This window comes from Planococcus citri, chromosome 2, assembly GCF_950023065.1.
Source record: "Planococcus citri chromosome 2, ihPlaCitr1.1, whole genome shotgun sequence".
NCBI lineage: Eukaryota > Metazoa > Arthropoda > Insecta > Hemiptera > Pseudococcidae > Planococcus > Planococcus citri.
The window spans coordinates 40,095,111-40,122,092 of NC_088678.1; the positions used below are offsets into that span (position 1 = coordinate 40,095,111).

The following is a 26,982-nucleotide window of genomic DNA, read 5'->3' on the forward strand; positions in this document are numbered from 1 at the left end:
TTCTATAAAATAATAATTCATTTTACTAATGAAAGCACATTTAAACAACCTGACATTGAATTGGAATATATTTGACACAGTCCATTAACAATCATCAATTTATTAAAATCATGCTATTAAAATTATTTACAAAGAAAGAGAGGAAGAGTAAGATAAAAAGGTGGTTGGAAAATTTAAGTATTATAATCCATTTAAAAAAGCGTAAAAATACGAAAAACTCACACGAGAGTATTATTTCAGAGGCAGAAATATATACACCCAACAATTTACCAGAAATTGAGCAGTGCATACAAGCATACTATATAAGAGTACTTTACAAGAAATTTCATATTTTAAACATGATACATTTTCAGAGAGCGAATAGTGACATAAATCAACGATTGTTGCGAATTAAAATGACATAAAAATAATCTCATTAAAAATATAATACTTGATTTGCAAGTTTGACGCATAAAATTGTTAATATAAATGATATGCGAACGTTAAATTCTACATTAATATTAAAAAAAAGAAAAATACACGAACACATAATTCATAAATAGCCCAAATCACTGAGAAGCCAATTTCTTCATACGATCGCTATATAATTCCGCGTGCATACTCACTTTAAATAATTTCGAAGTCGCGTATTTTTGAACGACAGACTGGAATAGAAAAAATATATTGTCAGTGTTGCGAAATTGCTCGAGTGTAGATACCCATTGTAGTAATAAAAGATCCGAATAATACCCAAAATTATTATGGTGAAATTTAGAATCGAATTCGTAAATGTCATGCTTATAGTATAATATTATGACCTCAGCATTAATTTACTAAACTCTACCCTGAATCAAAGATACGATGGAAGTTCTACTACGAAGAATAAAAAAAAAATGAATCAAACACATACCTGTAATTTACTCGTTCTGGCGTTATAAACAGTCTTGGCCAACACCAAAAGAATCGGTTTAATATCATCCATTTTATATCCCGAATAATATTCCAATGTTTTTGTCCACAAGGATTCGTCAATCTCTTCAGCAGTACTTTTCACGCTAAAAGTAAATTTTAGGATTATATAATTTCCAATACTAAACAAAGCCTACAATATACCAATCGTTGAACTTACAATAATGCTAAATACAAAGCAGCTGCGGCAACCAACGATGGATGAATGTGACATAATTTGTATTCGATCAGCGCCAACTCCAAGAAATACTTAGCGTAGGTGTGATGTTCGGCGTGTGCCTTCAGAAAAACGTACAATAAGAATCCAATTTATACATCGAATAATTAAATATCTACGATGCGATACTTACAAATGCTGCTTTACTGAATCGTCGAAGGAAATTTAAAGATATCGGTCGGCTAATATCGAAACCGATCTTTTTAAACATTTCCATCTCCATTAAATAAAGATCTCGTTCTTTGAATGCCGATGCCGAAATATACACTAATTCGTCTGCGCTAGGAACTGTGATTTCTTCGTATTTTGTGGCCAGAAATAGAGCAGCGATGCCGATCAATTGCATTTTGTTTTTGTCAACTTTAGGATTACTCTATAAAAGTAAATCGTCGTAAGACACGGAGTGCAAACCTAACCAGAATATCAAATCAATATTTACCTGCAAATATGTATCTAAAATGCCAACTGTGATATGAAGAGTTTCTTGCAAAAGGCGGTATTCTAGTTGAACTTCGACTAACCAGTCTACAACAATTGCTCTCATCTTAGGTGTAATTTCTTTGTGATCTTTCAAGTAATCTTCTTTAATAGGATGGGATCTCTGTAATGAAACACCGCATTGTAATCTATAGGTTTGAACTGGAAAAATATAATCAATGAATATGTTCACCTCAAGCGACCGAAGATACTCGTAAATATCCATAGTATAGGCTGAAAGTAAAAACGGATTTTTCGCATCATCTTTATCGATATCTTCAACACCGGGTGGTCGTTCGATAACAGGTTTCTTATGCTGAATTTTCAATGTACGAGTCTTATCGATAATAGTTTTCAAGTTGGAGGATTTTTGCGGGACCACCTGTTCGTATAATTGTATTTATACATTACTCAAAGTAATACATACGTGTGATTGTTAATGAACGTCTAAGTACATACCCCAGGAACTTGATTTTCTTTCAAACTTGTCAATTTAGATTTACTAACCGTCGTAGATTTAGTTTTCGTAAGGTTAAATCTAGATAAACAATACAGCGTATTTTAGTTTGTTTACGTACTCGTACATCAAGGTATAAATATTGTACGTTGAATTACAAACCCGGGTTTCAGAACTGGTAACTTGGATTTCGGTAAAATACTTTGATTCAAACCAGCGGAGGGTAATCTATTGTTAGCAATATCTCCCAGAGCAGCGCGTTTAACATCTTTACCAGTCTTATTAGCGTTCATCTTTCCCAATCCGACTACATGAGCATTTTCGTCCGAGACCGAAAATACCTAAACAAAGATAAATATTTTGAATAGCAAGATTAGACGTGAAACTGCGTCAGATAATAAAACGTATTATGTTTACGTGAAGAAGTACTTACAGGACGTTGAATTCTCGTTTCCATGTCGAACAAAATTTAACAAAGTAACAAAGTAAAAACTAACAAAAACAACTAAGATTCTCCCGTTCACTAAATTACACCAACGATTGATTAATAACGACGATTAGTCAAGCAGTTTTTTTCATGTTTGAGTGGAACTAAATGGAATTTTTTTTAATTAATCAAACCATAATCAAAACCTAGCATCTAACAACATTTTCAGATTCAGTTTGATTTGAATTCAATTCATTCAATCATATGGTTTGTAACGGTCGTTTCACAGTCACAGAAAAATTGAGGGAAGAAATGAAAGTGGAAGGGAAGGGGGCAACATAAAAAAAAATTAAAGTGTGATGTCACAGGGAAAATTTTGAGATTCACGTCGTATTATTTTTTTGCATCGTAAATGAGCATCATTGTACATTGGCTTATTTACATGACAAAAAATAATAAACATGTGTTATTTTCTGTTATCAATTTTCCTAAAATCACATTTTTTTCTGAACATGGAAAAAAATTGTGAATTCTTGGGAAAATTTTCCATTTTATAATTCGTATAGGTGAGTTTTTCGACTTTCGTTATAAATTGTTTCTCGGTTTTCTCTCATAAATCGAAATGAACCGTTTGTTTCGTCTCACTTCCTATACTTTATCGAATATACCGAAATTTGCTGTACGTGAATTTCATTCGAGAACTGATTTCACCGCTCGAACAATCATTTGTTGTAATTCTGTTTTGAATCCGGTAATTCATAGATTTTATTTATGTCATCATTATCGTCAGTTTTATTCAACTCAATAGCATCATGTTTCTAACGTCGATGTATCTGTTTTTGTTATTCAGACGAGGTCCTTACATGTAACACCTTTACGCTTAGAAGACGAACCGAAAAAATCAAGATACGAAGGATTATTGGAAAGGGACCCATCTCGAGACCGTAGTCGTAAAATATCAATCGAAACTAGCATAAGATACGTAAATAGTCAAGGTACGTTGATGTCGGATATTTCTAGTTTTATCATGTACCTATCGTATTTTCATTGTTCGATGTTTTTCAGCTTTCAAAGATGGATATGGAAACGATCCAGTGTGGTTTCTTTATCGTAGGAACCATAAAGGTCAATTTGCTCGTCCAAAAACTCGCAAAATGTGTATTGTTAGTATCATATTTGATCAAGTAAGAATTTCTTGAGCCATTGTTCTAGCCTTCTGATTTTTTTATTCGTGTTTCAGCGTAACGATGTTATTATGACTGGTAATCCTTGTCCTATATGCAGAGATGAATTTTTAGTCGTGAGTTATAAAAACGTTGAATTATTGAAGCAGTTTATTTCGCCTATCACCGGAGAACTTCTCAGTTATAAGTAAGTTGATGTTGATTTCGAAAACATGGATTTATTAGTATTCATTCAAAATAATTCGCCTGCATTATTTGTTTTCCAACAGAACAACCGGCGTTTGTCAACAACAGCATCAGAATTTACTGGTAGCGTATTTGCAAGCCAGAGATCTTGGTTTAATCACATTTGACCTTCCATTCAGAGAATACGATTATTCGGAATACGAGTTGAAATAAGTTTTCATAATTTATCGTCCAGTGTACATAGCTTAGAATGGAAGCAACCTACGTTATAGTTGGGGGAGGCATAGCTGGTATGTCTTGTGTCGAACAAATCGCTATTTTCGATCCAGATGCAAAAGTGATTTTAGTATCAGCGTCGCCTTTAATCAAAACTGTTACTAGAATTACTCCATTAACGAAAATGCTGGTGGAATTTTCAGTCGAAGAGAAACCTTATCAAGATCTTTCATCGATATATCCTTCATTATCTATTATAATCGACACGGCTGTTAATATCAATTCTTCCGATCACATCCTCACTACCGCTTCCGGAACGAAAATAAAATACCAAAAATTATGCCTTTGCAGCGGTGCCTCTCCTAAAATAATCACTAATCGAAACGAATTCGTCATCGGAATCCGGGATACAGATTCAGCCACAGTATTACAAAATAAAGTGAAAACTGCTCGCCGCGTCGTAGTTGTCGGTAACGGCGGAATAGCCACTGAACTTATACACGAAATCCAAGGTGTCGATATTATTTGGGCTGTTAAAGATAAACATATTTCTGCGGCATTTGTCGATCCCGGCGCTGCGGAATTCTTTCAACATCGTTTACTGAAGAAAGGCGAAGAAGAAGAAACAACCACGATCAAAACTTTAAAATACACAGCTGATTTCAATAAGAATACTGATAAATTAGGAGCTGCTTTAGGTCCTCATTGGCACGATAATATTTCTCTTACCAATGCCGATCGAAATACTTCGAATATCACCGTAGAATACGCCGTTGAAGTAAAATCTGTAGTCGCAAAAGATAACGACGAATGGCCTGTTTTTGTCGAATTAACTAACGGGAAAACGTACGGTTGCGATTTCATCGTATCTGCCACCGGTGTTATCCCTAATAGTGAAACTATCACCGTTGAAGATGGTAATTTTGAAATAGCCGATGATAAAGGTATCAAAGTAAACTCGAAAATGGAGACGAACATCAAAGATATATACGCAGCAGGTGATATCTGTACAGCCTCGTGGGATCCAGCCTTTCATTGGTTGCAAATGAGACTCTGGACTCAAGCACGTCAGATGGGAGCTTACAGCGGTAAATGTATGGTTGACGCTGTAGCTGGAGAAGAAACCACACAAGATTTTTGTTTCGAAATGTTCACCCATGTTACGAGATTTTTTGGCTATAAAGTTATTCTATTGGGATTATTCAACGGACAAAAATTAGGCACTGATTACGAAATTATGTTACGTGTAACTAAAGCTAAGGAATTTATCAAGTTAGTCATTAGACAGGGTAAATTGCAAGGTGCTATTCTTATCGGTGATACAGACTTGGAAGAGATGTGCGAAAATTTAATTTTGAATCAGCTCGATGTTTCTCATCTAGGTGAAGATTTACTTAATCCCGATGTCGATGTCGATGATTATTTCGATTAATGTTCGTATACTTTTGTAAATTCTAGCTATAGGCATTTTTGTTCATTTGTTAATAAAATTTAATAATTTGAACTAGATTATTTTAATGATAGGTAGTCGAAAACTACGAAAATGTGATGCTACTGTCTGCGATGAAAAAGTAAACAATATACGTATAAGTTTCAAAGTCCACTCGAGATAAATAAGAAACTTGGTTCATCACTGTCGTAGTTTTATTACTAAATTTTCGTCAGATTAGTGCGTGCTGCATATTTCTATTCATGTGTAACATCAATGAATCGTAATGTGGATTTACCACACAATTTCACATATTGGTAATAATTTCTTCAAATTAATTCTCAATAACGTGTTTATCTAGTTCCAGTATGGCTGTGTTGAAGACTATTTGTATATTTTTCATCCTAATTTCCGAGGTATATTTGCATGCGACCGAATTCGAAGGTAATATAAATCCATTCATCAAATTTCGTTAACCCAATGATAATCAAATCACGTATTCCTAATACCTATGCGAATTTTTCAGATGCCTTCAGCACAGCAATTCCTGGTGGCTTTGCATTCGATAAAGCTAAAATGAGTGATTTAGTCAAGAAATTCATGGAACATTTCAAGAATCCAGATTCCATGAATATGCCACTCCCAGTGCCAGACCCGTTACCTATGCCTGATCGAGAATATCCTTTATTAGCCAAAGTATACACCTCAAACGTATCAGCATTTGGAGTATCTCACCTAAAAATCGAAAATTTAACCTCCGATTTTGTAGAAATGAAGGTATCGTTATCGTTTTTATATGGAATAATTTCTGTGTCTGTGCATATTTATTACCTAGGATTTAATTTTGTAATTTTCTGTTACCTATAGGTTCACTTCGGTCTTCGAATGCCAAAGCTCGAAATTACAGGAGATTATTTCTACAAATGGTTATTTCAAAATTACTCCGGTGATTTCAACGTTACCATTATAAATGCTCTATCAGACTGCAACGCTCAACTCGAGGTTACTCGTTTCGGTGAACTTGAAGTAGCCGATATTAAAATGGAACTTAGCACCAGAGATAAAATTCATTTCAACGTACAGAATGCGGGAATGATTGGGTTCGTGTTGAATAGCTTGGGCGAGGTGATCTTCGACGGTATAAAACCATACATATTTAAAATAATCAACGGTAACATTCGAGGGAACATCAACGAACATCTGAAAAAATTAAAAGTAATGTTTCCGAATTCAATACCACCTATAGATTTAGCCATCGCAGAAGCTCGGAAATTTGTTCGTAATAACGAATGGGATCCTTACTTTGTGCCGGATTATCAATACGCTACAAGTATCTACAGCATCGATATCACTCAAAACGTTGTCATGGGATTGTCATCGTTTTACCGAGTTGGTAATGTTAAAGTACTGATGGATAATTTAACGTTGTTCATCGAAGCTAACATCGCAACGGAAACTTTGGAAGGTATGTGTAACTGGGAAGCAGGCATTGCTGGTATTTTAACCAAATCAGGAATGATGTCTTTTACCGTTGAGTATATTAAAGTAATGATACTAATTGGACAACCTCTCGATATCAGAAAGAAACCCAAAGTTACTGACATAAATATCAAAGTTGGTAATGTTCAGTTGAGAATGGATGGCTCCGGATTACCGGATTATATCGCAGAGTTCGCCGTCAACGTAGTACCAAATATACTCCGGTATCAAATTGTTCAAGCTGCTGAGATGCCTATCAAAAGGAAGATACAAGAAGTACTCGATAATACAGATATTGAACAGGCGATTTTGGAGAAGTTGCCTATTATAGACCGACAGCTGTATAAAACTGATGTCAGCGTGATTGAAGATAGCTTTGTTGAAGAAGGATTAGTACTCAAGGGAAAAGAATTAGATCAAGAATTAATTTTGTAAAAAAAAAGTCTACTTATTTGAGTAGGAGTACTACAGATAACTAGGTATGAAGATTTCGATACGAAATGATCGAAAAGTATTATGATGTATTTTTAATTATCAACTTCTGTGAATTATTAATTAGTGATTTATTTATAATAAATTAACTGGCTCCAAAAAATTAATTTGGTTAGTATATTTTTGTGTTAGATGGAAATAATTGCAAATCTGGAGAAAAGACCAGATTTTAAATTATTTATTCTGGTGAATCTCCATCCTAGAGCTGTGGCATTGACATAATAATAAAATAACGCGCTGAAATCGTTGTTTAATCGTTGAACTGATAAACTGATAACCCTTTTTGCAATTGAAATTACCTACCTACGTACTTAATTGCATATCTCATCTTGAAAGCCACGTGTATCGTGTTTCACGCTATTTACCTGACAATAAAAATATTATTTTCAAATGGATGGTACGATGTTTTGAGATTATATCGAAGTTGCATTGAAAGTGAAAAACGGTATTTTTCCATCATGAAAATTTCGATCGTTCTTCTACATCTTTTGTGGTTCCAGTGCAGCTTTTGGTCCGGAAATTCATTTAATGGTGAGTTAGGTACCTATATTATTATTTTTTGGAAGATATTTGTACTTACGATCGTTGAATTGTGCTTTTTTTTACACAACAAATGGTCAAAAAAAAATTGAAAATGCCAATTCAAATTTCCCGACCAGTGATAAGAAATTAGAGAACTCACAAATTTCGTTATACATTAATACCTAGGTAATGGAATTGGTACCCAATTAAGTAGTTTTGTCATCTTCGTATTCGTGTGTATTTTTCGGTATTCCTTGACGATTGAACTTTCCTTTCCAAATCTTCAAGTGAAATTGTAAGAACTTTTGTAGCCAAAAACGTTTGAAAAAAAACCAATGAGCAAAACAATTTTAATTTTTAGTACGGAAAAAAATCACAATTTTTGTAAAAAAAGTTGGATTAAGTTTTTTGCAACTTCTTGAAACAAAACTGAGACTTATTGACTTCCTACCTACCTCCTTTTAGCAAAAAAGGGAGAATTTTGGGAAATTTTCGACAAAAAGGAAACACCGGACAGTTTCAGAAAAACACAGTAGGTACCTACTTTTTGCCAATTTCTGGCAAAGAAGCGAGACTTTGATTTTTGTAGGAATCAAAACGCTGGCAATTTTAGCGTTAGGCATGAAATTTCAGCAATTTTTGGCGAAAAAGTGAATCTTTTTCGTGATTTTCAGCAAAAAAGTGAGATTTATTGCCTTAATCTATTTTTTTGTAAAAAGTGAGAAGTCTTGGTAATTTTTGGCAAGAAGCAGGACTTCGACAACATTAACAAAAAACAAAACTTTTTGGAAAAAGTGAAAGATTTCAGCAATTCTTGACGGAACGCAAGATTTTGACAGTTTTATTAAAAAACAGGACTTTTGGCAACTTCTTGCAAACAAACGAAACTTTTGGATAATTTTGAGATAAAAGTGAGACCTTTCGAGGAAGGAGGCGCATAAAAATGTTGTAATAAATGCCCCAAATACAAATCCATGGTTAGTTAACCCAAAATGACCATTTTTAGGCTCCAGGGGTCCCTAAAGTTGCAAATGAAAAAATTTTTTGGAACCACTGAGTATTATTTTCAAAAACTTTTTTAGCGTAAGATATCTGTTTGAATCCGTTTAACATTATACGAGGCAATTTTTCCATTTTCGACCCTCAGGGGCAGGGATTGGGGGTTTAAATTTTTGAAAAACTTTGGAACCACCATTTTGAACCTACTCCTTTGAACCCCGCTAAAAAGCGTTTTACAGTTTATTGGTATCAAAAAGACCTCCATCCTACCAAATTTTGAACTCAATAAAATCTTGCGCTGGTACTCAAAAATCCAATTTTCCAGTTTTTCGTAATTTGGATATTTTGGGAACCCCTGGAAAACTGGAAACCTGTGATTTGCGCCAAACGTAACGTTTTGAGGCATATATTCAATTATTTAGGTGGAAAAGTTTAATTAAGCTCCCTGTATATTCGTAATTTTGAACCCTTTTTTTATAGCCCCCTACTTTGGGCACCCCTGAAAAAGCGGTTATGCATATTTTTTCAAATAAATTGAAGAATTGTCATTTGAAACACACTAGCAAGAGCTCGATAATTTTTCATTAGATTTTACCAGTAACTTTCAAAATTGAGCTATTTTGGGCCAAATTCTGAGATTTTACTCTTCAAAAAAACAAATCTCAGAATTTGGCCAAAAAAAGCTCAACCTTGAAAGTTGCTGGTAAAATCGAATGAAAAATTATCGAGCTCTTGCTAGTGTGTTTCAAATGACAATTCTTAAATTACAATTTATTTGAAAAAATATGCATAATCGCCTTTTTCAGGGGTGCCCAAAGTGGGGGGCTATAAAAAAAATGGTTCAAAATTACGAATATACAAGGAGCTTAATTCAACTTTTTCATCTAGTTGATTATTGAATGTACACCTCAAAACGTTACGTTTGGCTCAAGTCACAGGTTTCTAGTTTTCTAGGGGTTCCTAAATTATCCAAATTACGAAAAAATGGAAAATTGGATTTTTGAGTATCAGCGCAAAATTTTATTGAGTTCAAAATTTGGCAGGATGGAGATCTTTTAGATACTAATAAACTGTAAAAAGCTTTTTAGCGGGGTTCAGAGGGGTAGGTTCAAAATGGTGGTTCCAAAATTTTTCAAAAATTAACCCCCCCTCCCCATTTCTGCCCCCGAGGGTCGAAGATGGAAAAATTGCAACGTATAAGGTTTAACGCGTTCAAACCGATATTTTACGTTTAAAAAGTTTTTGAAAATAAATACTTAAAATTCCAAATTTTTTTTTATTCACAACTTTGGGGACCCCTGGAGCCCAAAAAAATGGTCATTTTGGGTTAACTAACCACGGATTTGTATTTGGTGCATTCATTACAACATTTTAAGAGTGGTTCAGTCGATAACTGTCTGGTGCCAAAAAATGGCCTTATCGATACTCCTCCTTTTTGCAAAAATATGCAACTTTGGACAAAAACGAGACATTTTGAAAATTTTTACCAAAAAGCTGGTCTTTAAGGCAATTATTAGAGAAAAGTGAGACTTACAAAATTTTTGCCAATTTGAGACCTTCATGAAATTTTTTGATGAAAAACGACGTACTTTTGTGTAGCCTAATTTTTGTCATAAAAGTGAGAAATTTTGGAAATTTTTGGCAAAAAAGCGATACTTATGCCACTTTTTGGCAATTTTTGGTTGCAGGGAAGACTTCTCAATTTTACGTGAGACTTTTTGGCAATTTCACGCCAAAAAAATAGTAGGAATCAAGTATTGGAATTTTTTGAAAAAATTAACAATACCTATCATCAATAATCTGTGAAGTAGGTATACTCTGATTTTTCAGGCTTCGATTTGTTTTCATATTCATCCACTGGAAATGAAACGATTTCTCTGAGCAACGTTAAGGAAATCAACTCCATGCTGAAAAAAATCATGATCTATTTTAAAAATTCAAATGCATCAACAACGTCGTTACCAATACCAGATCCATTCCATCGTCCAGATCACGAATATGGAGCAATTAAAACTACCAACGTAACCGTTTGGGGTTTTTCGAATTTGAAAATAAACAACTTGACTTCCGATTTGGTGGCGATGAAGGTAAGAAATCTTATAACTGGTTTTAATAATCCATAAGCTTAGGATTCTTCGATTCTCAAAAATAATCCACGCGTTTTTTTTCCCCAGATAAGCTTCGATTTATACTTACCAAAACTGGTCGAAACCGGACGTTACCTATGCTGCGGCCACTTGTTCCAGCGTTCTGGGAAATTTTCCTTAAACATTAAAAATGCTCATTGGCATTGTCACGGTGCCTTGAAAATCACCGACTCGGGTCGCTTAGCTGTATCAAAAATCGAACTCGACTTGAAGCATCGAGATGAAATAAAACCGTACGTAGAAGACGCTGGTCTCATCAGTATCCTGGTGAACAATTTCGGCGACGTAATATTCGAAAGTATAAAATCATACATTCTATCGGTAATTAACGCAAATATTGAAAACTACGCTAACGAACAACTGAAACATATGAAAATCATGCTTCCTAATTCTATACCACCCATTGACACATTTACCATCGAAGCTCGCAAGTTTGTGAAAAAATCCCTAAACGATCCGTATCCTATATCGGATTTCCTTTACACTAGCGATGTACTCTTGGTCGAAGTTTCGCAGATTTACATCAACGGAATATCATCTTTTTATAGAACTGGAAATATTAACGTGTCGTTGGAAAATAACAACGCATTGCGTGTGATTCTGAATTTTGGTACTGGTCAGTTGAAAGGCGATTGCTTATGGGAAATTGGAATATTAGGTCTGTACTCGAAATATGGAAGTGCGTTTTTCGACGTTGATTACGTTAATGTTTTTTTGAATGTAAAGCAGTCTTTAGATTTATCCAAAGCACCTGTCATCACTGATATGAATGTTAAAGTGGGTAACATCCAGTTAATTTTAAATGGAGGAAGTTTATTCGAATATTCTGTCGAATTCGCTGTAAATTTAATTAGCAATTGGTTACGTAATCAGATTGTCAAACTGTTCAAGACTGAGATAATAGTCGAGGTTCAAGAAATGGTCAACAAAATCAACATGGAGGATATTATTTTCAAGTATTTAATTTCCGAGAGACCGATGGCACCTAAATGACTACCTACATTCTGCATCTAACCGCTTTGAACATTTTTGTATCATACGAGTAGATAGGTAGCGTTTCGAAGCATTATTCTAAAAGCTATATCTATATACTCTTAGTCTCCCGATAGATGACGTTGGTGAGCAGCTGCATCAAAAGCTCTAAATCAAAGCTACAAATCTCACAAATATCATACTGGCGAATTGTAAACGAACCGTACCTTCTATTTTCCCATTTTCAAATCCGATATGATACATTATTATAGGGGATTCACTTTAATCACGATTTATATTTTTCACTTTTTCCTTCGCCAGTTTCGTCGTTAAAGTAAATTTAAATTTAAAGAGCAAATTTTAAATAACTTTCCTAGATTCGTTTAATTTCAACGAATACCTGAGGTGAGGGAAATTTATATCTGCAGTTTGATAGATTGCTGTAACATGTAACCTCTTCGGTAGATAGTAGTAAATGTTTAGAAAGTTAGTGTACAAGTTTACGTGATTAATTTTTTGAAGAGAATTTCCAACCCATGTTCGCGTCGAGTTTATCTTGCAAAATATTTTGAAAGTTCAAAAACCACGAGATCGATTGCTCGTTAAGATTTTTTTTTTTCGTAAAATGGTTCACAGCTCGGGAATCTGAAGTCAATAGAAATACGTTTCAAAATATATAATTAGGCATATATCAAACTGGCAACTGGTGATTTTTTTTACTTTTTTTATTTTTTTCTGCGGTTTTATTGTAAGTTGAGCTACCAAAGCATTAACATAAAGACAAACCAATGTAAACGATATTTCTGTATTTCTGTTAAAACATTCGATTTTATTGCTGAATTAAAACTTGAATGCTTACTGAAAAATTAAAAAATATTTTTACAATTTATAATCTTCTTAAATTGTATAATTAAGTACCTAAGTATACAAAGTAGGAAATTACAGAAATAAATAGGTCTACCCAAGTTCTTTTGCCATTATTTTTGTTTCTTTTTCTGTTGAGATGTTCATGACGTCTCTTCTAAATTTGTAATTCCAGAAGTTTCCATTTTTGTTCTTTCTTGCTCTCCTTCCTGCAATTTGATGCCTGTGGGTAGATATTTAAAATAATTTCGTGAGAAACGTTACCATATCATGTCAAGCTGAGTGAGCAAATAAAACAATAAGTGAAATAATTTTCATTAAAAATGAAAGAAAATATTAAAGAAAAGAAAACTCGACTCTGAAATCACCCTGAACTTTCATACCAATCTTTCAACTTTGTTTCGAAATGACGTTTCTATGTTTTCAAGGCAAAACTTGCCAAATTTTCGCTACAAATTTTGTCCATTTGCGAGTGTCTGTTGAAAACCTTTCACATGTTAAATGAGAATAAAAAAATTACTACTTTGCAAGTTCCTTTACGCTTCTAGAAGAAAAAAAAATCACAATGGATGCTATTCTTATTTAAATTTATTCGAGAATTTGATTATTTTAAATATTGCCTGCGTTATAACGAGTTATGCAACTTTTTCGTCATTTGTGTTCTGTTCGTTACCAGGATTTTGTATTAATCAACGTTAATTATCTAATTAGATTATTGGCCCGGAGATGATTTTTTTCTTCTTTAAATAAGTTATAAAAATTTCTATCCTACCTATTTTTTAATTACCTACTCAAAAAAAAATTCACAATTCCGCTATGATATTTTTTTCTTACAGAATATACAAATACTGAAGGAAAAACCTTAGAATTTTTGATAAGGTTACTTGCGTGTATAAAATTTCAAGCGACGAAAAAACGCGTACGTTATTCGAATGACGATTTAATTGAAAATATTTGTCTTTCGGAATCAAAAAAGCGGAAAATTTATTTTATTCTTCTTTTATTTTTCGCTTTTCCTTTGTTTTATTATAAAAGCGGATAATTTTTTTTAGATACGCGCTTAAGCAGTATACTGCGAGTATCAGAGAATTATACTAAAACAGACATAAATCTGTGCTACGAGACAAATGCATTTGTGGTGTTCAACTGTAAGCGTTGGTTAGGTATTGTTGGCTGATGATAGGGATGAAGGGAAAATAACTTTCAAGGGTTGTATTAGAATAGAAGCGAGTGGAAGATATTTTGGCCTCTCTTCTACGAACCCATCCGACCAAGTTCTGGTAAGGCATCTAGCACTCCATATTATATTATAGAGTTCTTATCTCGGTCACACTTGGCTGCGTGTAATCCTCTTCTTTAATAGGATGTTTCCCACACTGTTTTTGATTTCCTTTAACATTTGATCAGCTCCCTTTTTCGAACGCCTTTCACGGCTATTTCCAGGAACAGACCATAACAATGATAATTTTCAATTTTGTAATCTATTTACGATATATACGAGTATACGCGTTTGGTTTGCGATTGCAGACTCGTTTCCCCGGTACCATCCACGTCTAAATTCGACGTTTACGACGGCGAAATTTTGAAAGCTACCGTATTTTCCTACGTCGGATTGTTTTCTATACATAAAACCTATATAATACCTACCCGACGTTAGAAATTGTTTAGAGTATTATTCCTCGTGTATTTTGATAAGACAAATCGGATGTTTTATGGAAGTCCACTACCTACGAAATTATTCTACCAACGTCCAATTGTATTGTCAATACTTATTCGTTTCGTTTGCAAGATGATAAGCCATATTGCCACGCACTAGTCTATTCTTTTCTAGACGTATGTTATTATTTTTCAACGAATTTAATCGCTGTTCCATTCAAACTTCCAACGCGTTCTAGCGAAAAATTTTCTCAGGCAGAATTTCATTTTATTGAGAATTTTTCAATATTTTGAAAACACGATGGGAAAGGAGTTAAATTTTTGCATTAGTACTAAAATGTCTCTGTTCCACGATGAAAATTAGGCAAACTAAGAGCTCGACAATTCTAACTTTTTCAGTTCTTCTCGAAATTAGATGTAGGAAATCAGAGTGTACGTACCTACTACCTACCTTATTTATACGTGATGGAATACTTTTTTTTCGGGTTTTCCCCGTTCCCATTCCCTAAAATTGTTACCTCGAGTGATAAAATCACACCATTAAATTATCAGCCCCCTCGGTGAAAAATAAGCGGTGCTGGTGAGCCCCCAAAAGTTACAAAATTTTTGAAAATCGAAGTATGGGATAAAATTTTTAAAATTGTTAACTTTCTAGTTCCAACACCTCTCAGTCAAGTCCCTACTTAGGTTAAATCAACTTATATGCCAATTTTAGCCCCCTATCTCTACTCGTGACTAGACTGTGGATTAGAGGAGAGAGCTCTTATTTATATACATACTTGTGAAAAAAATAAATGTTAATGCCCTACAGTTGTCAAGTAATTTGCATGTCTTTTTATTTTCGAATCCTTTGATTTGGTTCATTTTAAATTGAAATACTGTTAAATATATTTGACCCCTCTACACGATGAAAAAAGTGGGATAGGTCTTCTTTCTAAAAAAAATCAAAAAATGGATGAGGAGCTGAGAATCAAAACTCACATTTGCCAAAAAAAAAAATACCGTTTTATGGCAGATTTGGATATACCGTTTTACACTCTATAATGTGACATATTCGATTTTTTTGGATCAAAGTCATTTTGGTGTGAAATTCACCTTCAAAACCAAGGGTTAGAATCAAAACTCACATTTGCCATTGGCAAATGTGAGTTTTGATGAAAACTTAGTTTTGTTTGCAAAATTCCATAGGGAAAAGTTTGATAACAAGCTGAATTTTGGTACACGGGGGTTTTTGATACACTGAACACGAATTTGGGGTGTCCAGGTGAATCCGGTGTACGCTTCCCCCTTTTTTGTGGACCTTAAGCCCCCAAATTTGTTTTTTTGCGTTTAAGTCCGAAAATATGCAATTTTATGCAAGATTTATGTTTTTTGGGTCGCAGAATACGAATTTGACAATATTTTTTTTGTAGGGGTGGGGGATGAGGGGGTTAGGGGGCGACAAATTCAAAATTTGACTATAATGATGTGTGATATGTCGAAATGTATGTTTTTGAGGGTGTAGATCACGAAAATTGACAATATTTTTTTCGTAGGGGTCAATGGTGGGGACTGAGGGGTGAAAATGGTTAAAAATTCAAAATTTGACTATAATGATGTGTGACATGTCGAAATGTATGTTTTCGTGGTTGTAGATCACGAATTTGACAATATTTTTTTCGTAAGGGTTGATGGTGGGGGATGAAGGGGGTGAAAAATTCAAAATTTGACCATAATGATGTGTGATATGTCGAAATGTATGTTTTTGAGGGTGTAGATCACGAATTTGACAATATTTTTTTTCGTAGGGGTGAATTTTGGGGGATGAAGGGGGTGAAAACGGTGAAAAATTCAAAATTTGACCATAATGATGTGTGATATGTCAAAATGTATGTTTTTGAAGGTGTAGAAAAGGTGAAGGGTGGGGGACGGAGAATTTTCTATTGGAGAGCCGTCAAAGTCCCTGGAAGAAAAAATTTGTAACATTTAAACAAAATTCACCATGATTTTTCACTATAATTGACTGTTGTCGTCGCCGGGGCATTCGGGGGCAAAAATGGCAAATGACATCTTGAAATACACTATCTGAAGTACTAGCCCCTGGGATTTCCCGTGCATCTACGTGCAAAAATTTGTTCTATTCCTATTTATGTAGCAGAATAGGCAAAACACGGAGTTTTAACGTAAATTAAACCTCTATAATGACTTTATAACAAACTAAAATCGAGTAAATTGATGAAAATTACTCACTTTCAGTTGAATTATTCATACTTGGTACATTTCGACATATTACACATCATTATAGTCAAATTTTGAATTGTCCACCGTTTTCACCCCCTTCATCCCCCACAATTCACCCCTACGAAAAAAAATATTGTCAAATTCGTGATCTACACCCTCAAAAACATACATTTCGACATATCACACATCATTATGGTCAAATTTTGAATTTTTCACCCCCTTCATCCCCCACCATTGACCCCTACGAAAAAAATATTGTCAATTTTCGTGATCTACACCCTCAAAAACATACATTTCGACATATCACACATCATTATAGTCAAATTTTGAATTTGTCGCCCCCTAACCCCCTCATCCCCCACCCCTACAAAAAAAATATTGTCAAATTCGTATTCTGCGACCCAAAAAACATAAATCTTGCATAAAATTGCATATTTTCGGACTTAAACGCAAAAAAACAAATTTGGGGGCTTAAGGTCCACAAAAAAGGGGGAAGCGTACACCGGATTCACCTGGACACCCCAAATTCGTGTTCAGCGTATCAAAAAACCCCCGTGTACCAAAATTCAGCTTGTTATCAAACTTTTCCCTATCGTCGTAATTAAAACAGTGAAAAAAAATTTGATTGCAAATCTTGGAGTCAAAACTCACATTTGCCATTCTTTGTCTGGATATTAAAGCAGAAGGGAGCTAGGTGAAAATCAGTCAACACAGGGAATCGTGTTCTAGTAGCGCTATCTAATGATTCATTTTGGTATTATAAGTTTTTTCAACTGGCAACACTACTGACTCAGTTTTCTGTTTTTCGCGTTTTTCTGAAAATCGTTTATGGTGGCAAATGTGAGTTTTGATTCTCAGCTCCTCAATATATTTTCTCTATTTTTTTTTAATTCTTTGGATTTGGTGGATCTTCCTCAGAAAAGCACCATTTAATGTTTTTGATTCCTCATTTCCACTTACCCCCGATGAAAAAGTGGAACTTGGCCGTCCCTCTCTCAGTTTCAAAATAATTTGATTTTCAACTTTAGGAGCTTCATACATGGGGACCAACAACATTTGCAGGCCAATAAGGGGGTAGTTTTCTCGAAAATGTGGTTATATTTGAAAGTACTCCGTCTGAAAATGAAACATTCTCAAAAAATTTGTACAGATATCAATTTTTTATTATTTTTGGTTCATTTTTTACGACTTTGAGGGGCTTTATGTACAAAAAAACTAACATTATTTGGGAGACCGGAGGAAGATTCTTCTTGAAACTGTTCTTACCTATTTAGAAAGATTCTGTCCATACTTGAATGAAAAATTTTAAAAAATTTCCATAGACATAAAATTTTCACCTTTTTTATTACTCCTACAGGGTGCCCAGAAATATCGAGCACCCCTAAGAAAGTTTTCTACTAAAATACTTTGGTTGGTCACAGTGAATGATAATAATAATAGCACATGATTGGTTGTTGGACTGGAGAGATAACATTCCACCAATCATATGCATCTATTTCACGTTGCCAACCTATATTTTTAATGAAAAACTTTCTTGGGGGTGCTCGATATTTCTGGGCACCCTGTACATTGGGAGCTCCATACAAGGGAGCCAACATCATTGAGGGGGGCGGTCCAACGAAATTTTCTCTTGAAAAGGGATACATGAAACAAAATTTGGCGAGATTGAGATCTTTGTGGTGGATTGAAATTTTTAAAAAAATGACGTCACATGGCAATAAAACAAGAAAAGAAGATACCTACCTACCAAAAAAGAAATAAAGATCATTTTACTGATCTCTCTCTCTCTCAAAAAAAAAATATGACTGAATCAAAACTAATTATTATAATGCCTAAAAATATCAAAAATTCTCGCCTTTGAGCAAAATTACTGAAAAATCTATTTATTTATTTTTTGACAAAAGTTGTGTTGGAGTGTATACAAGCACAAGTATGATATGGTGGAAGGATGAGAATAATTCCCTAATGAGTGAAAGATTAGAAATATCCTTACCTATAGGAATATTTTTGTAATACCAAGAAGAAACTATTTACTTACCCCTTGCTAGCTCAGCTTTATATCACATAAGTGTTGTGTACGTCAACAAAATAAACAGATCTATATGCATCAATTAGTCTCACAGATTCGTTTCACCAATGTAATCATTATAGTCAAATCACATTTAGTCTCTTAATAATAAGGTTTTTCAAAATATACACATTCACCGCTATAAACGAGATTAGGAGAATAAGTTAGTATGATTACCTAATCACGTGTCAAAATCACATAAACTATTCCTGCAAAGGAGATTGAATTCAACTTAAAACTATTGAAATACACATTTACTCTCCATAACCGCTATATATATACTATGGCAGATGAGGAGTAATTGCTCAGACAAAGGATTCATAGATCACTTAGGACCGTTTCGACTCACTTATCTACCATGATGGACGAACAAGAAGTGATCTCAAGATCAAATCTAGCTAAAGTTATACCTGCAGTTTTGGGTCGATCTCGAGAGATTATAAGCTAGCGACACTTTATCTAAATATGAGAATTATAAGAATGTTAAGAATGCTAACCCTTGCTAATTCTCGAGAACACCCTTCAAATTCGCGAGTACCTGCTTCTTACTTTAATAAATTAAACGATCCCTAAGTTGCCAAGACCTAAAGGAAGGATTTATCGAACCCTATAGGATCTAACCAACCTAGAGAATCATGTTACATAATGCACTGCCAAGACAGTGAGGCCATAATGCCACCTTACAGTTGTTTGAAAAAAACTGGTTATTCGCTAAAATGATTGTCAAAGTTTCGCTTTTTGGCAACAATAGCAAAAAATCTTTGTCTTTTGTCTAAACAGCCAAAAAATCTTGTTTTTTGTAGAATATTTTCAAAATTTCATTTTTTTCAAAAACTGTTCAAAAGTTTCGCTTTTTTCAGGAATTGCCAAAAAGTCCACCTTTTGCTAAAATTGCCAAAGTCTCAACTTTAGTCAAAAATTGTGTTTTTTGCTGGAAATTTGCAAAATTTTCTTTTTTTTGCCGAATTGTTTTTTTATGAAAAAGTTCTAAGACAAAGAGAGTTGCCTTTATAGTTTTTTTTTTTTTTTGAGAAATTGAGCACAAGCCCTGTACCTAGTGAAAAAACATTGGTGAATAAGCTTTATCTCGCATTTAAAACACTGACATAAAGTGATACAAATGATTTGTAAAATAATATTCATTCGTAGAGAAGCAACACTCCCTTCTTTTACAAAAATACATATTATGCTTTCATTAGCAACACCTCACACCACAGCCACGTACTGCCGAGAAGCTTTACATGGTGATTTGAAAAAGAACAAGCAACGTTACAAAAATATTCGGGAGCAATATTTCTTCTCTAGGAATAGGTAGCAGGTACCAGCAGGATGATATGTTAACCGGCAAGTAAACGGTAAGTTATGGTTTTTTGGAGGGTAAAATGAAGTAAACTGAATAAACGAATGTAAGAGGGAATGTCCTTTGTCGTTGAATTTCATTTGGCGTCATTTGAAGTTTATCCAAGAAGATATTTTCTTTTCAAAGGGTCTCTTTCTTGCGTCTTTATGGAAATTCAAATATCAACGAGTAAATAGCGAATTTAATACCTACTCGCGAATTTCTTTCATTTCTATACAACGCCATCAACCAAACCAAAAAAGACACACCTTGGAAAAGTACCTACATATTAAATACATGTCAGAGAGTGATAGTTGCCCAGGAGCTATTTAAAAAGCTAAATTTTATATTGAATGGGGTGTTTTTCTTCACCCTTGTATGTTTGTATCGGCCTTTATATTAAAAAACGCCAGATAGATATGTAGGTATTTAAAAAAGTGAATTAGAAAACAGAAAAAAAAAAGAGTACCATGTACTCGTAGTATATAGGTGAGTTAAAAACTACGAGAAGTGAAAACTGGTAGGTAGGTCTCTCTAAGTGTGGTATAGGATACGACGCGTAAAAAGCAATTGTGGCCGGTGAATAGAAAACATTAAGCTAGGGGTGCGGACTATAGGGCTATGTATCACGTCATTTAATTTCATATAATATTTTATGAGTGTAAAATTATTTGCAGCGCCACTTTTGGCGGTCCATGGTAAAATTATACAGTTTTGAAAACGTTTTGGATACAGTTAGAAAGATGCTGCAAGTTTTTCAGCCTCGTAGATGGATATAGGTATACGTAAAAATGAATATTTGGTGGGAAAAAAAATTACGAATGCAAATATTTAACGAAGAACCGTACCGAAGGGAAGGTCGGTAGGTTATTTAATTTATGGGAGATGCATGGGACCGTCAGATAAAGCTCGAAAGGCGCGGCAACCATTGCGAAGTGCCCATGCAAATAACTGTTGCGTTTTAAAAGAGAGACCGCGGTCTGAAATGTAAAACCATTCATCAGTGTCTAAAGGTACTTCCAAACATTTCTCTGTAATCCAGACACACTCTTTGTATAATCCCAAATTGCCAGCACAAGAGCCAACGAAAGTTGTCTTACGGCGAATAATGATTTGCAACACGAACCTCATAAACATGGTACAGTACCCTACATTCGTCGTTCTGCAATCGCAACAACAATGTCGATTGTCGATGTTGAAATTGTCGAAAAAAATTGGTCTCTCTGAATTTTAATCAGCATTTTTTAATAAATGGTATTCGAACAATTCCTTCATTACTGTATTCAGATTCGCCAGTAATAAATTTCTTTTCCCGGTGTCACTATCTAGTTTTGTTGCAATATAAAAAGAATGACCCAACATATTTCGTATTCGAGTATCGTTTAATGCCAATAATTTAGTCAGCGGCGCTAAACGAACGCTTTTGTTCGGACTCGGCGAGAAAACAACGTTACATCATCAACAACAGCACTACTCTTCCTTTCCTTTTTACCTCGCCTTCGCACAGACGAAATGTGACCCAGCATTCTTTTCGATTAAAATCTACGTTTCATCCCTCTCATCGTCAATCGCTTTCTGTGCATTACAATTCGCTCGCGTGCTGCACAAACTTTTTCAGCTAAATTTACTCGACGATGCTGCGAACGTTTCGTCAAATAACTCCTTATGCTCTCACGTATTCGACAATATTTCACACATATACGACCTACCATTTGCATATCTATGCTGTTGTAGGCGGGAAATGGCCTTTTCACAGTATAATAGGCAACGTTTCGAACGCAAAGTGTTGTATCACTTGCCTGGTAATTTTTTTCCTGAAAATTTCTTCATTGGACGTTATCTGAAACCTATTAGATTATGACTAAATTTTGTGTTTCTTCGAGTACCTTGGTGGAAAAAAATTGATCGAAGTAAAATTTATCCGGTAATATGGGTCAAGATGAACCTTATTTTCAAAATATGTATAGGGACCTCGGTATAGAAATTCAATTCATCAAAATTCTTTGTTTTTACATCAGAATTTTTCTCAACAATCCTCTTTTCAAACTTGCCCCGGCCCTTCAAACCATATTGGCCCCTTAAAAAGAAGGACCTCAAAGTTGAAAAAAATCAGAAAAAAATAGAATAAATCAAAATCAGAGAAAACTTAGGTATTGGAAATATGTATCTCAATTCCACATTATAATTGTTCTGCATAGCTCCCTTTTTAAGAAAAAACGTTCATTGGACCCCCAAATGATGTTGGTTCTTTTGTATGGAGCCCCCTACTTAGGAAAAAATAAAGAAATATGGAATTTTTCATTTATGGGCAGAATCATTCTAAATAAGAACAGTTTCAAGAAAAACCTTCCACCGGTCTTCTGTATAAAGCTCCTCAAAGTTAAAAAAAATGAAATCTGTACAAATTTTCTAAAAATGTTTCATTTCTAGGCAGAGTACTTTTAAATAACTACATATATTTTTGAGGAAAACCCTCCTTTTATCCTGCAAGTGATGTTGGTCCCCTTGTATGAAGCTCCCAAAGTTGAAAAATATCAAAAAATGTGAAAATTGATGGTTGTGAGTACAAATTACACTAGGCAACAATTTTTGACCTTTTTTTTGTGTTCGGGTTGAAAATGGGCTTAATCGATGGTTTAGACCCTAAAACAAAAAACAGAGTGGGGTTTTTCAATTTGAGTTGTTTTTGTGGTCAGGAGAGATGATCAAAGTTGCAAAAATGGCCGTTTTTGCCCTATTTCACGAGTTTGTGGAGACATCAGTATTATGTTTCAAAAAAAAACAAGGTCATATTCGGATTCTACGCACTTTTTTAAGTAAACAATTTCACCGGATTTTTTATTTTCGAAGTTTCAAGCGCATACGGAAGATTTTTGTTTATAACATATTTTAAAACTCGGAGCGCGCGACGCTGGCGTTACTCCACCACGTACTCGTGGCTCGGAACCGTGTTCGCGCGGGCGAGGCTCTCACTCCGAGTTTTAAGATATGTTACAAACAAAAATCTTCCGTATGCGCTTGAAACTTCGAAAATCAAAAATCCGGTGAAATTGTTTACTTAAAAAAGTGCGTAGAATCCGAATATGACCTTGGTTTTTTTCGAAACATAATACTGTTGTCTACACAAACTCGTGAAATAGGGCAAAAACGGCCATTTTTGCAACTTTGATCATCTCTCCTGACTACAAAAACAACTCAAATTGAAAAACCCCACTCTGTTTTTTGTTTTAGGGTCTAAACTATCGATTAAGCCCATTTTCAACCCGAACACAAATATGCCGTTGCCTAGTGTTATTTATTGAAGTAAGTATTTATTTATTTATTTGAAGGAACAAAAGAAAAGCAGTCTGTTGCCAAATAGTAACATTCAGCTTGCACACTGCAGACGGTATATTTCTTCATCACAATTTAAAAGATTTTTTACTCATACATTGTTGTGGTTAGAAATTCTTTCTTGATAGATGTTACTCATCTTATGGATATCGTTGATATCACACTAGGTATTTCCAAATCTTCAAGAATTCTGCTGTTCTTCACATACCACAGCGCGTTTACAAGTTTTCTTAGAATTATGTTCTGGAATCTTTTGACAATCTGGATACCTACCAGAGCTGAAAATGGTACTCCCTGACAGCGGGTAACTACTATACCCATATCGTAAATTCTCACTTCGGACCTCCACATTCCCCAGAGCGCGCTAGCATTCCTGGTACGTGATTGGTCAGTGATATTCTGTGCCTTCGTTATTTACTTTCAAAACAGGACTTTTCTTATCACGAACTTCAGCGATTCGATGCGATTTCATTTCTTCCATGATACTTCGATAATTTTGTAACTTTCATGGTGTTTTTTAGTGTTTTTGATTAATTTATGACTTCTAATATCGTTATACGTTGTGAATAATGAATATTACCTCGAGTTACAGTGTTTTATTGAGCTTACAAGGATGAAACAAAGTTGCACGATCAAATGAATTTAACATTTTTCACAAGTGTTATTTTAACTCACCACAACATTTACTCAATAGCACAATGACAAAACAATTCACTACACATAAATTTAGTTTTATTTAATGTGAATTAATGGAAATATAACATCGAATTTGAAAACGCCAATTTCGTGATAAGAAAAGTCCTGTTTTGAGAATAAACACTCAAGAGCACAATCTCACTAGCCAATCACGTACCACAATGCTAGCGTGCTCTGGGGAACGTGGAGGTCCGACTACTCGCTAGTAGCGGGTAGCGAGTTGAAAAAATGTCGCACTGGTTCACATTATAACGTGTAGCGAGTTGAATGCTCAGCCAGTGTACCAGGGTGACATCATAAACCACGCCCAATTGTCACGCAGTAGATGATTACAAGTCAGTGGGGGAGCGGCATTGTGTGACAAGTGTTGCGATGTGTGTTATGACTCACGCTGTACGAGTGCCAATAAAACCTTGTTGTTCTCGCTATATGACACTATCTGGTATACAACTCAACTTGTTACCTGCCGTAGCGGGTTCAGCCGGTATTTTACCCCGATACCAGTTAGTGAGTAGCGAAACCATTTTCAGCTCTAATACCTACCTATTGGATTCATTACAGCCAAACCCCATGGTTCAATACCATATGACCAAATTGGTTTGAATAAACATTTGTATTTTAGGATCTTGTTTTGTTGGTTCAGCATATTAGTTCCAAGAAGCTAGTAAAGCGATTTGAGTTTTTTCTCAAGTTTAGTTCTCTTCTTCAGAATATGATCTCTCCATGTGAGATGGTTATCAAGGTGTAATCCCAGATATTTGATAACATTTGTTTGAAGTATTTCATTGTTATTAAACATTAGTGAGTTGTTTCAACTTTTCTTCTGGTAAAAAGGACGTGTAGTCTAGCTCGATTTTTCACTTTTCATTTAGATCCATTTGTTTAAGGTGCACCGGGGGAAGTCCGAATTCGGGGTAAGTCAGAAAAACTGCTCTAGCTCTTAGAGGCTTATATCTGCCGAAGCGCTACCCAGGGGTAACTTGAGGGTACTACCCCTACTTCATCACAGCATAAAAAATTTCGCGACCCAGTTTCATTTTACAGGCTTTTGATTGGTTCTTTTTTAGTTGCTGTTTTGAATTTGATTTCAAATTGTAACCAGTGTTTTTCAAACTGCTTTTTACCTCAGAAGAAATGATCAGTAAAAGTGATATTATAAGTGAAAGTATTCCTAAAACAATAATGTAAAACCCCAAGTATTCAATTTTTTAAAGTTTTCAATTATTCATTATTTATATCGCTTTTTCTGACTTACCCCCTAAATTAGTGCTATGGGGTAAGTCAGAAAAGTGAACATTGATAATTAGGATTCGACTTCATCGGTGTGTAATACGTAGAATGATATGTTTTCGAGGTCGTAGAATCCGAATCTGGAGTTATTTTTTTTGTAGGAGTGGGGGGTGAGGCGTGGGGAGGGGGCAATTCCAAATTTATCCTACATTATTGTGTAATATGTCGATTGATATGTTTTCGAGGTCGTAGAATCCGAATCTGAAGTTATTTTTTTTGTAGGAGTGGGGGGTGAGACGTGGGGAGGAGAATATTTCAAATTTTTCACAAAATTATTGTGTAATATGTCGAATAATATGTATTCAAGGTCGTAGAATCCGAATTTAGAGTTATTTTTTTGGTAGGAGTGGGGGGTGAGGCGTGGGAAGAGGGAATATTTTAAATTTTTCCTACATTATTGTGTAATATGTCAAATAATATGTTTTCGAGGTCCTAGAATTTGAATCTGGAGTCATTTTTTGTGGTGAAGGTGGAAGGTGAGTCATAGGTTCGTATGGGTGGGGGATTTCAAATTTTGCTTGTAAAAAATTCCAAATTTGGTTTTTATTTATCTCAATGTTTTCTTATACCACTGATGTTCAAAGTTGACAGTTATTATATAAAATCAGAATTCAGAACATGTTTTGAAAAAAAAAAAAAATGCTATACAATCAGGCAATATCATGTGTTCTTTTCTGCAGGATGATGTCAGATGTGTATTTTGGAATGGTGTTACTATGTTTTGGGGATTTTTTGTTTTGTTTTCTCAGAAGATGAAATTGTCAGATGAATTGTTTTTCTGAAGTTACCACAATGACAGCCAAAATGCCATAATAGGCAGGAGAGGGAGATTTCTACAAATCGCCATCGCCATTTTCATACACATCCGTGTATTTGAGCGGAAGTTATTTCAAATAATCATTAGTTATCTCATTTCATTACTGTTCCAACTTGTACGGGGCACAGTAGGCCACAACCCCTCTCTCCCCAAACGTACTTGAATGGCACTCAACCCTAAAAACTAGCTCAAGATTTGAATTCTGCGACCTTGAACACATATCAATCAACATGTTACACAATATTATAGGCAAAATTTGAAATTTCTCCTCTCCCCTTGCCTCACCTCATACCCCTGCAAAAAAATAACCCCAGATTCGAATTATACGACCTCAAAAACATAGAGGAAAAGGTACAAATATGGACCCCCCTCTAGCTTTTTGGCTTTAAAGGGTAGAAAAAATTATCAATTTTTTTTTCGAATATACCATTCGAAAGGCCAAAGACTCTAGTATATTGTGTAAAAAAAAATTATTTTTTTGTTGAAAGCTCTCGGAGAAATTTGAATTTTAGAAAAGTGACATAAAATGGTACAAATATGGACTCGG

The 26,982-nt window shown here is 34.6% G+C and overlaps 5 protein-coding genes across 6 annotated transcripts; 4 read left to right on the forward strand and 1 right to left on the reverse strand.

Annotated features, from left to right (window-relative positions):
• Positions 1-50: 50 nt before the first annotated feature.
• Positions 51-2,793, reverse strand: CycB (Cyclin B). Its single transcript, XM_065350188.1, has 9 exons — positions 2,533-2,793; positions 2,262-2,440; positions 2,102-2,180; positions 1,836-2,024; positions 1,605-1,766; positions 1,299-1,538; positions 1,109-1,227; positions 890-1,034; positions 51-644 (listed from the first exon to the last, which is right to left on the reverse strand). The coding sequence occupies exons 1-9, from the start codon at positions 2,554-2,556 to the stop codon at positions 549-551; spliced, it is 1,233 nt and encodes a 410-aa protein (XP_065206260.1). The 5' UTR covers positions 2,557-2,793; the 3' UTR covers positions 51-548.
• Positions 2,794-3,018: 225 nt separating this feature from the next.
• Positions 3,019-4,182, forward strand: mRpS18B (mitochondrial ribosomal protein S18B). The gene is made up of 5 exons (XM_065350189.1): positions 3,019-3,277; positions 3,377-3,521; positions 3,592-3,689; positions 3,767-3,897; positions 3,980-4,182. The coding sequence occupies exons 1-5, from the start codon at positions 3,149-3,151 to the stop codon at positions 4,107-4,109; spliced, it is 633 nt and encodes a 210-aa protein (XP_065206261.1). The 5' UTR covers positions 3,019-3,148; the 3' UTR covers positions 4,110-4,182.
• Positions 4,147-5,616, forward strand: Pyroxd1 (pyridine nucleotide-disulfide oxidoreductase domain 1). The gene has a single exon (XM_065350183.1). It carries the CDS (start codon positions 4,147-4,149, stop codon positions 5,542-5,544), a length of 1,398 nt encoding a protein of 465 aa, XP_065206255.1. The 3' UTR covers positions 5,545-5,616.
• Positions 5,617-5,748: 132 nt separating this feature from the next.
• On the forward strand, positions 5,749-7,619 carry LOC135835766 (uncharacterized). The gene is made up of 3 exons (XM_065350184.1): positions 5,749-5,985; positions 6,068-6,318; positions 6,409-7,619. The coding sequence occupies exons 1-3, from the start codon at positions 5,910-5,912 to the stop codon at positions 7,453-7,455; spliced, it is 1,374 nt and encodes a 457-aa protein (XP_065206256.1). The 5' UTR covers positions 5,749-5,909; the 3' UTR covers positions 7,456-7,619.
• Positions 7,620-7,758: 139 nt separating this feature from the next.
• LOC135835767 (uncharacterized) lies at positions 7,759-13,741 on the forward strand. Of its 2 annotated transcripts, none has more exons than XM_065350187.1 (3): positions 7,759-8,043; positions 10,845-11,120; positions 11,208-13,741. In XM_065350187.1, exons 1-3 carry the CDS (start codon positions 8,041-8,043, stop codon positions 12,171-12,173), a joined length of 1,245 nt encoding a protein of 414 aa, XP_065206259.1. In that variant the 5' UTR covers positions 7,759-8,040; the 3' UTR covers positions 12,174-13,741. The 2 variants fall into 2 exon arrangements, with proteins under 2 accessions (XP_065206259.1, XP_065206258.1); XM_065350186.1 differs by having other exon boundaries at positions 10,864-11,120.
• The last annotated feature ends 13,241 nt before the right edge of the window (positions 13,742-26,982 follow it).